Here is a 17,272-nt window from a genome sequence, read left to right on the forward strand (position 1 = left end):
GTTTTTGGGGCATTTATTTATTTCTGTAGTCTTTTCAAAAGAAGAAACAAAGATGTAGAGAACTTGCAAGCTGGTGGAGGGTGATGACTCGCTGATGTCCATATACGCCGACTCAGCTCCACAACGGTACGTGTGGTCGTGGCGCTCGCCATGTGAACACTCAGTTAAGGAGCCCTTCACACACAGTGTTGGCATGGTTACGGTCTGGACACAACATGAACATCTGTAAACTAGACTTTATTCATCCAGTACAACAGCCCTATGGGTGAAGGTCAGGATGCTCAGGGTCACAGAGGTCGACTCCACTGCTGGGAGGCTGGAGTTCGGTGGTGTTGCATTAGATTATTATTTATAGGCACCGTGGAGATCCCCTCTCGTCGACTCCGCCTCCTCTTTGACAGTCTCGAACAAAAGCTGACGTGAAAGCTTCTCAGAGGTCCGATTATTATTGCAGAGCTGTTATGTTGGACCGCTGCTCCTCTTGTGCGTCACCACCGGTACCGACATGCAGCGTGCATCGTACACATGGAAAGTCGTAAAAATCATCACTAATGTCTGCTCTTTGTGAACATCGTCCTTCAGGAATAATTCTCTCTTCACTCTCCTCCCCCGTCCGGCACGTCCTTCCCTTGTTCCCTTGTTTCCTTCGCTCCAGGATTCATTCCCCGGTCTTTTTTGCTCGTTTCTGTGACTGTACAAGAAGATGAAGCGAAGCGGTCGTCGTCGGAGCCGAAGACCTTGACGTGCCATATACTCTCTGAGATTTGATATGTACAAAGTCAGAGTGAGAAGCATTCCAAACAAAGTGTGCCGGAAGTTGACGAGTCGAGTGTCTGGATGAGGACTTGGGGGCGGGGCCTGTGGAGGAGGCCAGAGGTGTGGTTCCTCCTGGACCGGGACGTGGAGTCGAGTGTGGGACCCGTTTGTTCGGTAGAACGGGAACTCCTTGGAGGACAGTAAGACGGTTTGAGGGGTGAGCGTCGGGAAGAGGCTTCAGAGCCGTGAACAGGTGGCGTATGAACGGGAAGCGCCGGTTGCTCCGGCAGCGGATCAGTTGAGCTGATCCTCGTACTGCTTCCGGAAACAGTCACCAGCAGGGAAGAACTCCCAGCAGCGCTCCTGGTACATCTTCCATACGAAGGACTCCTTTGAGACAGATGGGGGGAGGAAGGAAGGAAGGATTCGTTACACACACCAGATTGGGTTCAAAGCTTCAGTATTCTTCAACCACCAGGGCGAGAGGTTTCTACCCGTCTGGTATCACCAAACTGGACGACGAGGCGAAAGGCCGCCCATCGTACCGAGGGGCAAGACGCCCCGTCTACCTCTGGAAAGGCTTCAGAAGCCGTTAGAGGACCTGCTGCCGGGTAGTGTGAAGCACACTGAGGCTCAAACACTGGAGGAAGGCGGAGCTGAGGGCCACCAACCCCTTCACAACACCATGTACCAAGACAGAGGGACAAGAGCAGCTTCACCTGGCCTGTGTGCTCCGTCTCATCTTTGTTGATGAGATACATCACAAAGAATCTGAAACACACACAAGAAAAATGTTGTACAATATTATTGCGCACACACACACAAACACACACACACACAAACACACACACATAAACACACACACCAGCCTGATGTTAAACAAAATCCAACACGGAGCTCAAAGCTCTGAAGCCTTTTTACACAAACTGGGCAAAACAGGAATTACACATAATTATATTAAGGAAAATGAACCTGAAAGCGTCTCTTTTATTTTGTGAGGAATAGTCGGGTTAACACAGATAACTGATAAATAAGGGAAACAAATTAAGTACCATTTGCATAAAAGTAATTGGAATATTAAAGAGGCTTGGTTTATCAAAATTCACAAGAGAGGGTGTTAGAAGTGGGACAAATAAATGCGAATTTTTCTGGGATTAGCACGAGGATCCGTAGACCAGGCCGGGAAGAGCGAATGCTTAATGTGAGTAATAAAACAGATCAAAGGGGACCCCAGTTCCATTAGACTACAACAACAGGAAAGCAACAAGGCATCCATCAGGCCGGCCGACAGGGAGAGTGGCTGTAAGATCAAATGAAAGCGTCGAGGCCATCGCTGGGACGATAAGCAGAGGGCCAGGTGTGACAGAACACGGGTCCTGAGTGGTCATCTTTGGCGTTTACAACCGGTGACCCTCTGTCTGAACTCACTCAGGGGCCCCACGCCGACACCAGATGACACTTCCAGGTCACTGAAGCGGGCCGGAAAGATTGTCGCTGACCCCTCCCACCCTGGACACTCCCTGTTCGAGTCCCTCCCCTCGGGGAGGAGGCTGCGGTCCATCATGACCAAGACCACCCGCCACACCAAAAGCTTTTTCCCGACGGCGGTCGGGCTCATCAATGGACCCCGGGACTGACTGACTGTCACCCCCAGGACTACCACCTCTTCTTCCACCTTCCTCTCTCCTCCTTCTTCCCGCTCCTTCCTCTTCCTCCTCCTCACTCCTCCTCCCTCCTCCTTCTTCTTCCCTCCTCCACACACGTCACTTTAACATGCACTTTAACTAAAACACACCACTTGAAGCACACACCCAAACACTTCACATTATTTGTTGTCTTTCTGTCGTGTTGATTGTTGTTTGTTTGTCATGTCCAAATGTTGCACCTTCCACCAAAAAAAATTCCTCGTTTGTTTGTGAAAACATTCCTGGCAATAAAACTGTTTCTGATTCTGATTCTGATTCTGAAACATTGCACCTCTGGTGATATTCAAATGAAGACCTGGTTGATTGTGTGTTCGGAGCCCATATCCGCACCATATGGGCCCAGGAGGATGTATTGCGGAGTGAATAAACACAAACCTGGATTCATGTGTGTTAACCTGCCTGTAGATCAATGGTCTTTGATATGATAATGTAATATATGTCTCCCAATATGTTCTGTATCCTGACCCCCGGTTAGAGTGTGTTTGATGTCACTGGCATCGGGAAGTCTCACCAGGTCTGAAAGGATCATAAAGAGGGTACCCTAAGTGCCTGAGAGATAAGAGGAGACACCCGGAGACAGGTCACCGAGGTGACCGAGCTCATCTAAACCAGCTGAGACAACGGTCCCCCTCTTTGAAGTGGGACAAAGAGTCTCTCCAGAACCTCTCAGGAAGAGAGGGGGGGGGGGGTGAACCCCCCATCAGCACCCCAAAGAGGGACGGATATCCGGTAAAAGTGGGAGGAGCCGAGGGTATAAAGGTGACGAACAGAGGAAACAGGGGGCTTAAGAAGAAAAAAGAGTTTTTAGTGGTTGTGTTTTAGCGTCAGGCTTCCGTGAGGGAACTGACTTGTAATTGTACTTTGTTTCTTTCTTCTTTCTTTTTTTGAATAAAATACTTGGCTGCCTTGCAGTCTTAAACTTTACATTCGGTTTGTGGACCTACTTTGTTTGTGAGACCTATTTCTTCACCTGTCGACCCACCCGAGGAGACGGAAGGCGGAGACCCGAGAGCGGACCCCGCAGCCTCCGAGGTGAGTCTGCACGGCTACCCCTACTGACCTCAGTCCCCCAGGGACCATTCTGAGCCCTCACACTCTCCACTGACATTTTGTACTGACGAGAGAAATCGCTGCAGCTGGTAGACCTCCGCCTCAGGGCCGTGCCGTGGTTGGTTCCTGGACCAAGAGAGGGACTCGTAACACTTGAGTCCTCGTCGGAGTTTGTCCTAAGAATAAGAATATTAATAAGTGTCCCGCCAGCCGCTCACGAGCCTTGTAACCTCGAGCGGGTTGGGAGGAGACCAGATAATTGAATACCCAGCATTTCTCTCGCGGAGATCGATCTGACATCATCCGGGTGCCGCGTGCGAGAATAACAGCTACCACTGTCTATGTGCACGCGTCATTCATCAGGCCCGAACGATCGCAGAATCATATAGAGGAGTTACTGATCTCCGCCTCCCTCCCTTAACTCGGTCTTCGCCCGCCGAGTTTCCTGCCTCGAGCGCAAGGCGAGGATACCGTGACCGGGCGGTCGTCAGAAGAGAGGCCGGGCATCGTGACCCGTGGACCCGCTCTCCAGTGCGACAGGTTAGCAGCGCTGTGACGCGCTGCGCCTGGCGTCGCCGACGTGCTTTTACGACAGTTTGCTACACGCCTGTCCTTAGAGCACGATTATTTCCTCAATAAAGTACCCGTGTGAGCCGCTCGCACCTCAAACCTTTCCCCCCCTCCTCTCCATCTCTCGTCTCCCGTCTCGTTCCCCGCCCCCCCTCCCCGCATCTCTCCTCCCCGAGTTTCCCTACACGAGAAGAAGCGGCGTGACTTTTCTTTTCGTCTCCCACCCGAGGCGACCAAATCGGTTCACGTACGCGTCTCTCTTAACAATTTAACTCCTGTTGTTGTTGTTGTTGTTTGTCATGTGTTTATTGTCTAGAACATTTCTTTGTGGATGCCCTCGAACTCTTGACACAGGGCTCTCAAGTTTTGAAGACAGGCAAGAGTGACATTTCCACCCCCCCCCCCACCCCCCGCAGAACGAAATTTTCGGATATCAGTCAGTCGCGCGCAATTCCAGGATGCTTTATTTTCATTGGTTGCTGGATTAAATCTCACCCAGATACAACAGATACAGGTTTTTTTTTCTGATTGGCTATTGTGTAGCACATTTCTTTTTTTTGATTGGCTGATAAGTGGCTCCTCACAGCAGAACTCCAGGGGAGCGCTTGATTCCTCCATGGTGAGGGCAGCGCGGCCAGCTCATGTTTGTGCGCTGCGGCCCATTAAAACATTAAATAACCGAGAGTTTTTTTCAGCGTGAGAAATACGATGTGTGGCGGGAGTGCGTGACGTAAGACCGAAATGCGTGAGTCTCACGCTCAATGCGTGACACTTGAGAGACTTGCAAACACACACACACACACACACACACACACACACACACACCCCAGAGGTACTCACAGGTAGTTGGCGAGGTTGTGCTCCTGTAGTGTGTGCGTTTCAAAGCCATGTGGCACTGTGTCAAAGTAGTCGTTACCGATCCCACAGATAAAACATTTGGTCTGGAGGAGAAACGGGTCAGAGTTCAGTGAAAGCCCGAACACAACACATCCATGACCCGTGTAATAGTACACGGTGTGTGTCTTCTCACCTCCATGTCTTCTTTCACTTGTTCCTGCTGGTCCCTCAGTTCTCCAAAAGCGTCGATGATCAACCCTAGAGGGTACACGCATGGGTCAGACATGAGCTACCTGGACCACAGCCACGACCTTTATTCGTACTGCATCCATACGTTGTTGTATTGATACTCGTATTGACATTGCGGGGTCTCTCACCCTGGATGATGGCCAGGAGGATGACAATGACAAAGAAGAAAAAGGTGATGTCAAAGATAATGCGATAGATCTCGTACTCGTCACCTGCTGGGTCCTCAATCTGGTCCCCGATCCCCCCGCCTGCCCTCACACCGACATACATGTGGAACATGTAGCACTGGGGGAGAGAGACACACAGGGGGAAGGGGGAGAGAGAGAGACATGTATTGTGCTGGATTTGAAATGGGAACGAGTTGCAAAGAAACGAGACGCGACGGTTCAAAGAGCTCATTGATGATCATGTACCTCACTTAAACAACAATGTACAAAAACGATCATCACTTGAAAAGAGAAAGATTCTCAAGAGATTAGACCAATGCAAAGAGGAAACCTGGAAAAAAAGGAGAAAGACTTAAAATTTTAAACGGGCAAACTGTGTTGATATAAGGGGAACACGATGCACAGAAGAACTGAGCAAAAGAGGGAGAGGAAGGGGGGAAGATGATGGAAGACCCCTCTACACGGAGAGAAAGATGAAGAGATCAGCTCAGATCCGCTCATTCTGCTGTGAGTATTATTGGAAGGGATTTATTCACATGCGGGGAGGAAGGAGCAAAAAGCTGCCAGAGGAAGTGGCCCCTCAGTCCATCCCTCCATCCCACTAAGCCCCCGTCACCTCCCTGGAGCCCCGTTAGAGCTGCCACCCGCGGCCCCTTAAGAGGAAACAGAAGAGCTCTATGGAATGCTATGGGTGACTGACTATAGGGGATTAGAGTGAGTGCCCTGAAATTTCACCACAGAGTCCTTTTATAGTATTTCTGTCAGATGGCTTGGCAGCAGCGAACAGCCTCACCACAGCAGTCCTTCTGTCTTACTGGTTTCCTCCATCACTGACGAGATGTTCCTCGATGTCTACACTCGTAGGATCCGGTTTACACATCCAGCCTGAATAGACCTGGGAGGCCATCATGCATCAAGGGCACCGACCTTTGTGTGAATGTGACGAGTTAGAATGCACTACCACTGCAGCATGAGGAGAGATTCAGCCACAAAGCCAGTTCAACTTCAACTGGAGCTCGTGCTGCTACCGCGGCATCGGGAAAGTGGTTTCCTGTTTCCAGATCCAGGATCGTCACTGTTTCTGTACCGTGAAAAGTCTTTAATTGAGCTTAAGAATGATAAGCGCCCCAGATTGGGAGCATAAAATGCATCCTTCTGATCCTATTCTATTCCTAAAAAGCTGACATGATATCTGGAACATAAACAGTAGAAAGCAGAGCTGAACCGCATACAGAGCCTGAGGGTGAACGCTGTTGGACTAAAAGCTCGGACCCGTGACTTTCTGTCCATAAATGGAGCTGGACGCTCTTTACTGACGGGCTCCTCGGGGCACTTCCTACTTTCAATGAGATAGGCCACTGCACAGAGCTGAAGATAAAGATATCTTATAAAGATGCAATGTGCAGATATTTGTTTTTAGAATATCGGCTTGAAAAGTCACCAGAAACGATACGTCTCAGGTTCAGTGCCTTCTGGCCAACATCACCAAACATCAAACTGCTACCTGGAGACTTACCTCAAACCCTATTAACTCACTCTTCACCTACATTAGATCCATTGTCAGCTTGTTCTTTGAATGTCATTTCAGGTATTCATCCCTTATCCCAATCTAAAGGGTCTTCATAATGCTCACAGACCTTCAAAGGTATGCTGTTTACCTGCGATGCTCCTTTAAGCCATTGCAACTCAACTGTAGCACGATACGTTGAGAATGTGACTCAATCAAAAGCTCAGTTCCTCAAATGGCCACTTGAGGCAGCCTGCAAAAACAAGGTTAATCCCCCCCCCCAAAAAAAACATGTTCACATGCATCAATAACATGTTAGAATCAGTCGGCATCGGAAGCGATGCAGGTAAACATTCTGGGTGGCGAGCTGAAGTCTTTGAACCAACCATCTGTCGTCTGCTTTATATCGGTTTTTTAAAAGCTTGTAATTTGGCTACTGGTGAAGCTATCCGGTCGTCTGCATCGTCTCCCAACTCCAACTTTAGTCCTGCATCCAAGGCTGCTAATCGGACGATGAAACCGCGCCGGGTGAAGGGAAGTCTCGGCCTGGATGTCAGCTTTACTAAACCTGAACCCCAGAAATAAAAGCCCTTGCCACCGGGAGCTCACCTACTGCCAGATCGATAGCCGATGGGTTCACAGTTGAGGCTGAGCCATTTAATAGTTGTGTCCTGTAGTCCAGACAGACCTGCTTGAAACTTTAAAATCTGTAGTCCACAAACCAACGTCCACGTCTCTGTAGAGTCTGGTCCGCCAGCACCTTAGAGCGACACACTTCTCGTACTCACCGTCAGCATGTCGTCACACTTCATGTCCGGCAGCTCTCCATCTTCACCCTTGTTGTAAAACTTCCTGAAGAAGTTGAAGGCCACAACGGTGTAGAGGTACACGACCACCGCCAACAGGCCGACTGTCAACACCAGCTGGAAGACAGGCGAGAGGACGAGGTAGCTGTGATGCACAGTAGGACAGCATCGTTAACTCATCATCGTCTTTTGCAAACTTTGACTTGAATGAAAAAGGAGAGATGGTCGGTATAAAACTATTTGAAATGTTGTGTCTAGTGGTTGAACTGTCTATCTGGGCACATGGAGTGTGTTCTTTCTCTGTTGGTATTATTACGGCCACTTCGAACCCCCTTGTGGACAACTGTAGAACATTTAAAATCTATTTAGGGTTCTGGATGCAGTGCTCCACTTTTCTTTTCTTGGATACATTTGGACTTCATACGCCTGTATTCAACTAATCTTTTAATGGAGTTTAGTTGAATGCTATAATTAAACTAATCAGGACCTTAACTGACCGACGTGTCATCTGCAATACTTTTCATCATTTAGTTGGTTTATTACTTGTTAAGATACATTTGAATGCACAGTAGCAGATATGTTGATTTTTGGCTGCAATTCTCATATTTTAGGCTCTAACATTTTTATCATCAACTGTTTCTGCTGTCGGCCTCTTCCCACACAGCATGTTTGCTTTCTATAGCATTTTAAAAAGCAAACAGGTTTTGCACCAAAGTGCTTACAAAAGACATAAATAGAAGCACAGATACATACTGCATATGTGCATGGATATAAATAAAACAAGATAACAATATAACAAGTTTAAACACAACAAAAACCAAGGGAATTGGATTAAAAGCAGGTAAAAAACAATTAAGTGCCAGAGAACCAAAGTCAACAGACACATCCTGTCCAACGGCCTCGGGCAGACTAGTTCAGAGAAGAGGAGCCGCTACAGAAAAGCTGTGTGCCTTATTCCACGATGAGCAGAGAGGGATTTGTACACAATCAGATGGGTTTTCAGGTTCATCCTGATATGAAGGCTAAGAATGAAAGGATAGGGGTGATGTGGTCTCAATGTGTGGACCTTGTTAAGTGTTTTAAAGGACGTCAGTAACAGTGGTGTGGGGGCCGAAGAGTAGCAACTCTGTCCTCATTGAACTGAAGGCATTGATGATCTAACCATCTTTAATGTCTTGGAGGTAGATCTGAGCATCATCAGCTCGCTGTCTGGTCTGCCAGTGGGACTTCGGATGGCGACTGAATCATTTACATGTTATTCTGTATTACTTGGAGTAGTTGCCGGTTGGTGTTGGAGTTCAAGAGCTAATGCCAACATATGTTCTGTTGACTTTGAATGACAGTTGTTTACCTGTTTCCCATTGTGTGTGACAGAGGAAAGGATGGTACGAAGGGTCTTGAAGCCCATGGCGATGTCCAGAAGGTGGGCAGCAAAGAAGAAGTTGTTATAATGACCCAGAACGGACATGGCCATGTACCAGGCCAAGTACAGGAAGGACTGCAAGGAGCCAGGGAGAGAAAGCTTAGTCGAGGTAGTGATTATTACACATACAGAGGCTCAGTGTGGCTTGATCTGCAGATTAGTGTTAATGAGCTGGACCAACATGTCGGAGAATGAGATCAAAGGGAGACTAAAAACAAAGCATTGTGTCTATTATCACTTTTTTTTTTTTTTTTTACAAAGATTTTCCTTTTGCAAGTTTAAAATAATTACATTATGATTATTTTTAATAAATACAGAAGATGTTTTAAGATTTGGGGTTTAATAAGATGTGTGAATAAGTCAATGTAAGGCAATGTACGGAGTGAAATGTATTCATATTTGAAGATTTGGTTTATTTAAATCAGAACTCAGAAATTATGGTAAATTAAAACACAGTTTTATACATTTTGTATCATACATTAAAAAAAATCTTAATCAATGAATAACTTTCTTTTAATTAAAGTTCAGTAATCATTCTGAACAAGCTGAAGTTGAAAATCAAGAAGATGTTTTTGGGAGCATTTGTGAACGGGACAACATGGAGCCAGACCGTGTGGCTGAGCCTCGGCATACTTACGTTGTCTGTGAATACAACCCCCAGCTTCCAGATCTGGTACTTGACATCAATGGAGTTCAGCCTGGCGACAGAGGGAGAAGATGCTCACAGAGGACGCTCATGTGTGAGACCGTCGGACCAGAGCTGAGCCTCTGGAGCAGACCCTGCTTTCAGGATCAAAGTCATGTTCCTGAAACTTGACACCGTCCACTCTTATTTCTGACTGTGTGCAGTGGGAATAGTTCATGCCAATCACAAGAAGACAGGTCTATATCCGAGCTCAGACATTTGTTTACTGCCCTTTCTACCAGAAAATACGTGAAGTTTTGTTTGATAACATGAGGGAGTGTGTTGCTGGATTTGAATGACTTGTGTCATCTGAAATGTAAAAAAGAGAGAAGGAAAACAGCATGGGGCGTGTCTAGACACTGTTCTGGAGCTTGTGAGAGGGCTCTGCCGGTGGGAAACTCATTTCGGGGTCCCGACAGAGACACAAGTCCTCATGGGTCTGTGTCCACTCAGGTAAAAGTCCACACCGGGATAAAAGTACAAGAACACACACACACACACACACACACACACAGAATACTCACACTGCAGCCAGTGAGCCGTCTCTCCGGGGCTTTCTCTTCTTGTGGGAGTCGCTGAAGTCCAAAGCAGCCTTGTCCATTCCCAGCAGCTCACTGATGCGGTCATGGCCGTAGAACTCTCCATATTTATCCATCACCTGAGGAAGAGCACGACTTCTTGAAGAAACACTTTGCAATGAATTACATGTTTTAAAATGGCCAGAGCTCATAAGCTTTAGCATTTGATTTGTAATCTTTATCTATTCTTTCATATTTAATTCAACCCTCCTGGAATTAGAGGAGAAAAGTGAGTCAGTGACGTGTCTGACATAACTAAAGATGGAGAAAAGGGAGATAAGCGAGGTTGACTGCGTGTGTGTTATGTGTGTCTGTGTGTGTGTGTTATATGTGTGTGTGTGTGTGTGTGTGTGAGTGAGTGAGAAAGCCAACAGTAGCCGACAGCTCCCTCTGTCAGGCTAAACTTATATCCAGGGGTGCACATAACTGGTACGCAGGTACGCATCGCTCAGCCGTGATGCGCGCACACAGGTGAGCACACTCTCACTTGCGGTTTGTACAATAATTTTAACCCATATTTTGGAAGAAGATACAAGAAACAGTGTGCAGCACTGATGTTAGATTCAGCCATCAGATCTACTAAATTAACCACAAATCAGTAATTCTCTATATTTTACTCATCCCCTCCTCTTGGCTCTTTGTTCTCTTTGTTCTTTAGTAAATGTGTGGAAGAGGAAACTCTTAGCTGGCATCTTTAAGACTCTTGGTGGGAGGAAGAGACCGTTTGTGAATAAGGCCCCAGGTCTACAAGAACAGGAACACTCACCTTCCTCTTCACAAACTTATCCCAGTAGTTGTTGGGGAAAGATCTGAAGATGAGAGGACACACATGAAAGTGCATTATTATGAAAGCTAAGCGTAAAGAACCGCAACAAAAAGCACAAGATAGAACCGCAGCTCATCTTCTTCCTCCTGGTTCGTCACACATCTACCGGTTATTGCTACTTGTCTTTTTAAAGGATGCTATTGCATACACTACAAGCTCATCTCTTCACACACTCGTACACACACACACACGGCCTACTCACTGTGTGTTGATTACCAGTCTGTCCCACTGTCCCTTGATGTCATCCTCAGATGGTTGTTCTGTGATGTAAAGGCCGTCAAATTCCAGCTTCCTGGCCACCTCCTTTTCACGCTTAAAGATCACCAGCGGTACCTAAAAACACACACACACACACACAGACACACACACAGCCACAGACATACACAATAGTCAAACGAAAAAAGTTAAAATCCTAATAATATTAAATCAATTATTTCTTGGGTTTAAGGACACAATTTGCAGGTAAAGATTGTAGCTGCATCAGGTGTCGGCCTCCTGCCTTGAGACAGTAGTATCCAATGATGCAGAAGAAGGAGATGACGGTGTGCAGGACAGCCAGGATCCTCAACATGGGCTCCATGTATCCGCTGCTCTCCTCCAGGACGAAGCGGACCGTGGCGGGCTTCAGGGGCTCCCTGGCCTCATCCATCACCTCCTCCTTGGTCTCCATGGCGTCTCCGCCCAGTGGGTCCCACTGGACGCTGTGGTCTGGTTGGGTGCTGGAGTACACCACTTCCCTCTCCTCAACCACAGATGAAGACGTAGAAACCTGGCAGGAGCAGTGCAACAGTTGTTCAAAGGAAGGAGACGCGTCGTGCTCATTTTCAGGTTCATAGTTGTAAATGTGTTCTAGAACTCAAAATACACCCTTAAATGTAAAAACAATAACGATTTCTCCTTCTGAAAAACTGAATTTTAGTGCCCGTCTCTTTAAGCCCCGCCTTCCGAGAGAGCCCAATCTGCTCTGATTGGTCGTGCCGTTACTTCTTTCTCCACATGCTAAGGTGAAAAAGGCTCCGTGGAGAGTTGAGGTCTCCGTCTCAACATCCCTGCTACAGCATTACCTTGTAAAATAGGAGGATGAAATTGATAGCGAAGGCAACAAACAGCGCCAGCATCCTCATGTTGTAGAAGTTCCTGGCAAAGTAGTTCTGCAGGGGGAAGACAGGAAGAAGAAGGTAAGTGGTATCTCCCAACGTTACAGCCTCGGTTGAGAGAGCTGAAGCAAAGGCACAGAGGCGTTCCCCGTACCAGGAGCTTCCTCTGGTAGGCTATGATCTTCTTCAGGAAGGCCGACTCCTGCAGATCCGGCTCATCAGACTTTGAGGTGTGATGCCGTCTCACTTTTGGCTTCATCTTCTCATTCTTCTGTTGTTTCTCTTGTTTCTCTACGTGTGCATCCCTGAAATCACAAAACACACGTCACAATACTGCTCCAGAGTCACGGTTTAAAATAAAGAACTATTAACCAAAGCTCACTTGTAAATGTGTGGGTATTTTATCGATAAGGTCACGGACATATTACTGAATGGGCCGACAAGACACATGTTACTAACATTGATAGACACAGAACGACCACAAAAAGATGCAAAACAGCCAAAGAGAGACACAAGACGTCTCCGAGAGACGCATGACGACCAGAAAGAGAGAGAAACAACTACAAAGAAAAAAAGACCACAGAGACGCACGATGGACACACACAGATGAAATATGAGAGACCAAAAGCGCTTCACACAGGTCATCATTTACGCTTTCACACACACATTTATGATGGACAGGTGTAACCTTGCATGGCAGAGTCCTCCATGCAAGGTTACACCTGTCCATCAGGATCAAGTTCTTTGCCTTCTGATTGGAGGATGCAGCGCTCTGACAGTCGTCACAGAGCCAGGATGCAAAACAAACAAAAGACAAAAAAACTGAGCAAAACGTCTACAAAGTGATGAAAAGCAACACAAAAAAACACAAAAAAGGCCAAAAAAAGTTTTAAAACGACGTTGAGATGCAAAATGACTTCAGAGACATCCAAAATGATTTGTAAAATATTGTTTTTTCTTTTGTTTTATAGGAAGGGGGGTGGCCCTTTACATTCCTCAATGAGTTAAAGAAGATAAGATAAGATTGAGCATGTATATAATACCTACTTGTGTTTGTAAACTTCCTCTAACAACACATCTTACTAACCTCATTCAAGGTTTACCGACTAACCTAAATCTGCATATTGTGTCTCCGGTTGCAGCTCCTGTCTCGGTGCTTTATTGGGTTTGCTGTAGACTTTACTGTAATGTCTGCACTGTCCATACAAAGGGTTTATTTACTAGAAGGTCTACTCACTCTGATGTTCTCTCAGGTTCACATTGAGTCTCTGCCGCCGCCCCCTTCTCCTCTGAAGAAGAGCTCTGCGACTGAAACAGAGAATATGAGTCAACAAACAAGACGATCTGAGAGCATTTCAACAAAGCTCTCGCTGCACGGATGATTTCTCAACGAGTTTCTTCCTCTGGCTCGCGGGATCCGTCAGGAGCCCTCAAGTTCTGCTCAGGCTAGACCCGTAGTCTGAAGACTTTCAGTGGTTTGTGGTCCATCTGCATTCTTTTCAGGGGTTTTGAAATGGAAATGCACACTTAGCTGTTTGCAAAATGCAGAGACGTATGCTATCAAAGTCAACATAGCATAAGAACAACGTTAATGCTAGCACTAGCTGAGTCAACATTAGCGGTAATAAACTGGAAATAACTGGATTTTTTATAGTTCTGTATTCCTGCTATCAAATTACAGTTTTTGTCTTTTGTCTTTTAGCCACCAAACAAAATCAATATCAGTAAAAGTGTACGCTATATTTAAAATATTTCCACTGCTCTACCTTCAGCCATCAGCCAGCTCATAATGACTAATGACTAATACTCTCTTTAAAGCCTTCAGGCTACATTAAAAACAGTTATTTCCCCTCGTGGAGCAGAGACGTTGCTGGTCTCCCGCTGACTCCATCAATTTGTTTTTTTTGTGTTATTTTGGGGCTTTCGGATTCGAACTAATAGAGTTTAGTTTGTGCCCACAGCGGCACATTGCTCAGCTCTCATGGCCATGCTGCGGTCTACTTCTACGAACTGGGAGTGCTCCAGTATTAGATTAGATTAGATATTCCTTTATTAATCCCATAGTGGGGACATTTCAGGATCACAGCAGCGGGTGCACATTAGAGCATTAATAAAAGATAAAAATAAAACACAAAAACACAATAACAATACTAAATACCAAGTTCTAAAAAAATATATATACGATATAACATATATATATATATATATTTATATATATAAACACATATTTCTATATATAGAGAATTATAAATATACTATATAACATATATTTAATACAAGGATGAAGGTTGTTTATATACCGCATGTAGCAGGCACCTACATCAGGGACATCTTTTTAGGACTTGGCAAAATAGCATTCTGACTCTAAACATACTTCAACCACAATGTAAAGATTTTGGTCGATTGGAAGACATATGGGAAGCTACAAAATGATATAAAAACCTACAAAAACAAGTCAAATTGGATCCAACCACGCAAACATGACCGTTAGGTGTGATTAAAGCTTGCCGTTGTCCGACAGTCGGTGCACCACAACTGAAACTCGTGGAAGGATTTCTCTGGAATTTTGCGTCACACATTTCTGAATTAGAGCAATAAAAGATAACTTGGACTCACCTGATGCCTCCGTCTAAGCTCCGGCGGGGGTGCTGTGGACGGGATTGGGGGTGTCGGGGGAGGAACCGGGGAGTTGAGCAGCTCAGTCAGGCTGGCGTTGGGGTCGTGTGGGGTGATCTTGTACTGGCCCCCCTCTCTTCTCAAGTCCAAGCCAAAAATGTCGGACAGCAGCTCGGTCTCACTGGTGTTGACTGCCAGGTCAGCCAGCTCCTCTTTGGCAGAGGGTCTCTTCTCCCTGTCCTCCCCTTCACCCCTCACCTCGTCCTGGGTGGGGTCAGGCATGTTGGCCAGCAGCTCCGACACCTGGGGGTGGAGGCAGTTTAAGCATTTAGTTTGTTTTAATGACATGAGGATACACTGCCTTATGTATGTTTATGTAACTCTGTTCATCTGGTCACATGACATCTATTCTTCCTTCCATCCTGGAGAGGGATCCTCCGCTGTTGCTCTCCTGAAGGGTCCTGACCTTTTTTCCCCCTGAAAGGGTTTTTCTATTTTTTTTAAGAGTTGTTCCTGATCCGATGTGAGGTCAAAGGTCACGGATGTGTACGTGTACAGATTGTAAAGCCCCACGTAAAGTAATTTGTGATTTTGGGCTGTACACAATAAACTGAATTGAAACTGAATAACCTTGATGGTCTTGGCCCCCTCCACCAGATTGCCTCCCAGGAAGCTGTTGTAGAAGATTCTGCAGAAGCCTCGGGAGACACTGAAGGCCACGTGGAGTAGACCCAGCAACACCGAGCCGTAGAAAGACACCAGCGTGGTCACCATGTCCTTCACGGTCATGTTCTTAATCTGCTTTATTTTCTTCTTCAAGGTCTTCATGGACAGGACCTGAACAGAAAGAAAGACAACGAAGAGGTGAATGGTCCATTCTGTTGGTACTAACAAGTATCAACAAGGACGTGTCGTTATCATGGAGTCATGTTTCCGAGCATATTGTCCACTAATCCTTTGTCATGCTCACCTGGACTGTTGGCTCACCTTTATCAGCAGCATGACGTTGTATTGTAGCGCTAGCAGCGCCATGCGGACGGTGGTGACGGAGAAGAAGCCCATGTCGGGGTTCTCCTCGTCCGGCTTCTCCCGCTCGCTCTCCTCCTTCATGGCCGAGCGCTCGCCGGCGTCGGACATCCGAGCCGCCAGCTGCATCTCAAAGATGGTGTCCTCGCAGAAGTTCACGAACAGCTCCATCTTCTCCTTCTCCCCTCCTTCGTTCACCACGTCAAAGATGAACTGGCGCTTGGATTCTTTGACCTGTCCGGTATCGAATTCAGGTTGTCAGGATCAAGTGGCGAGACAATGACATGACAGATTCCTCATTCATTGGCAGGCCGATCCGTCTCTACCTGAGGTTTCTCCCACTGCGTCCGACTGGACTCGCTGATCTCGAAGTAGACCCTCTCGATGCGCTTGGCGCTGCCCATGATCTCGATGCGACCAAGGTAGGGTTGGAAGTAGTTGAGGACGCTGTCGGCCAGCTCCAGGAAGGTCTGCAGACGGGTGTCGTGAGGCATGTGCTCCGACAGGTTGGTCAGCAACACCGCCACGTTGAAGCCGATGTCCTTGTAAGGAACAGTTCAGGTTAAAATGAGTTTGCTTGTTTCCTGCAGTCTTCCAGCTGTAAAACTCTGACGTATGAGAAAATACATTAATTACGCAGCCAGAAGATGGGGGAGATGTTTGGAAACTCAAATCATGACAATGTCAAAGGAGTAGTTTAAGGAAGAAAGGGCACGTCAGAGATGACCTGAGACTCTAAAAAACATTGCACACATCTCAAAATCACAGTTTTCTAGACTAAATTCATGTGAGACATAGGTAACCTGTTTTTTACTTTGCATATACCCTTTGTAACAACCAGACGTAGTTACACGAGCAGCCAAGACCCTCAACAAGAATCTTGGAAATTCAGAGTTTCTTTCTCGGATAATTAACTGCCCTCCTCTGGCTGTCATTTTTTTAAAATGTATTTATGATTTTTTTTTTTTTTTTTTTACATACAATGACCCTATTACCCTGTCGTAATATAACCCTCAACCTGCAATATCCTGTAATAAATGAGGTACCAGTTACATCCAAAACTCAAATAGTTTTACTTAGGTTGGTTCTTCCAGGGTAAATGTGAATTACACTGTAATGTGCATGCTGTAATATAATATTAATAAGCTCTCTCGTTGTGTAAAGTGAAAGTAAAAAAGTACACATCCAATATTGTCTGACTGAGCTGCCAATCAAGAAGCCCAATTGTGGCTTCCCCATACAAAAAAATACAAGAAATGTACCAACTTCTACTGCAAACAAGTTTCCCCAACTCATTTATGGAGAACAATAAATGGAAAGACGTAAATAGAAATAACAAGCCCCGAAAGGCAAAGCTCTCAATTTACTGGTCG

At 46.2% G+C, this 17,272-nt stretch overlaps 1 protein-coding gene across 1 annotated transcript in view; it reads right to left on the bottom strand.

Annotated features, from left to right (window-relative positions):
* ryr2a (ryanodine receptor 2a (cardiac)) overlaps positions 1-17,272 on the bottom strand; it is a 125,383-nt gene continuing 108,111 nt past the window's right edge. The window contains exons 97-115 of the mRNA XM_056430441.1: positions 16,226-16,441; positions 15,861-16,133; positions 15,504-15,710; positions 14,874-15,176; positions 13,495-13,565; positions 12,412-12,562; positions 12,225-12,311; positions 11,660-11,929; positions 11,363-11,493; positions 11,101-11,143; positions 10,281-10,414; positions 9,709-9,769; positions 9,000-9,146; positions 7,631-7,765; positions 5,297-5,453; positions 5,113-5,177; positions 4,923-5,023; positions 1,476-1,527; positions 1-1,146 (exon numbers count right to left, since the gene is read on the bottom strand). Of these exons, the coding sequence (XP_056286416.1) occupies positions 1,051-1,146; positions 1,476-1,527; positions 4,923-5,023; positions 5,113-5,177; positions 5,297-5,453; positions 7,631-7,765; positions 9,000-9,146; positions 9,709-9,769; positions 10,281-10,414; positions 11,101-11,143; positions 11,363-11,493; positions 11,660-11,929; positions 12,225-12,311; positions 12,412-12,562; positions 13,495-13,565; positions 14,874-15,176; positions 15,504-15,710; positions 15,861-16,133; positions 16,226-16,441 (2,700 nt within the window). The 3' untranslated portion in view covers positions 1-1,050. The remainder of the gene's footprint in view (positions 1,147-1,475; positions 1,528-4,922; positions 5,024-5,112; positions 5,178-5,296; positions 5,454-7,630; positions 7,766-8,999; positions 9,147-9,708; positions 9,770-10,280; positions 10,415-11,100; positions 11,144-11,362; positions 11,494-11,659; positions 11,930-12,224; positions 12,312-12,411; positions 12,563-13,494; positions 13,566-14,873; positions 15,177-15,503; positions 15,711-15,860; positions 16,134-16,225; positions 16,442-17,272) is intronic.

The sequence above is a fragment of the Pseudoliparis swirei genome, chromosome 13 (genome assembly GCF_029220125.1).
Source record: "Pseudoliparis swirei isolate HS2019 ecotype Mariana Trench chromosome 13, NWPU_hadal_v1, whole genome shotgun sequence".
Taxonomy (NCBI): Eukaryota; Metazoa; Chordata; class Actinopteri; order Perciformes; family Liparidae; genus Pseudoliparis; species Pseudoliparis swirei.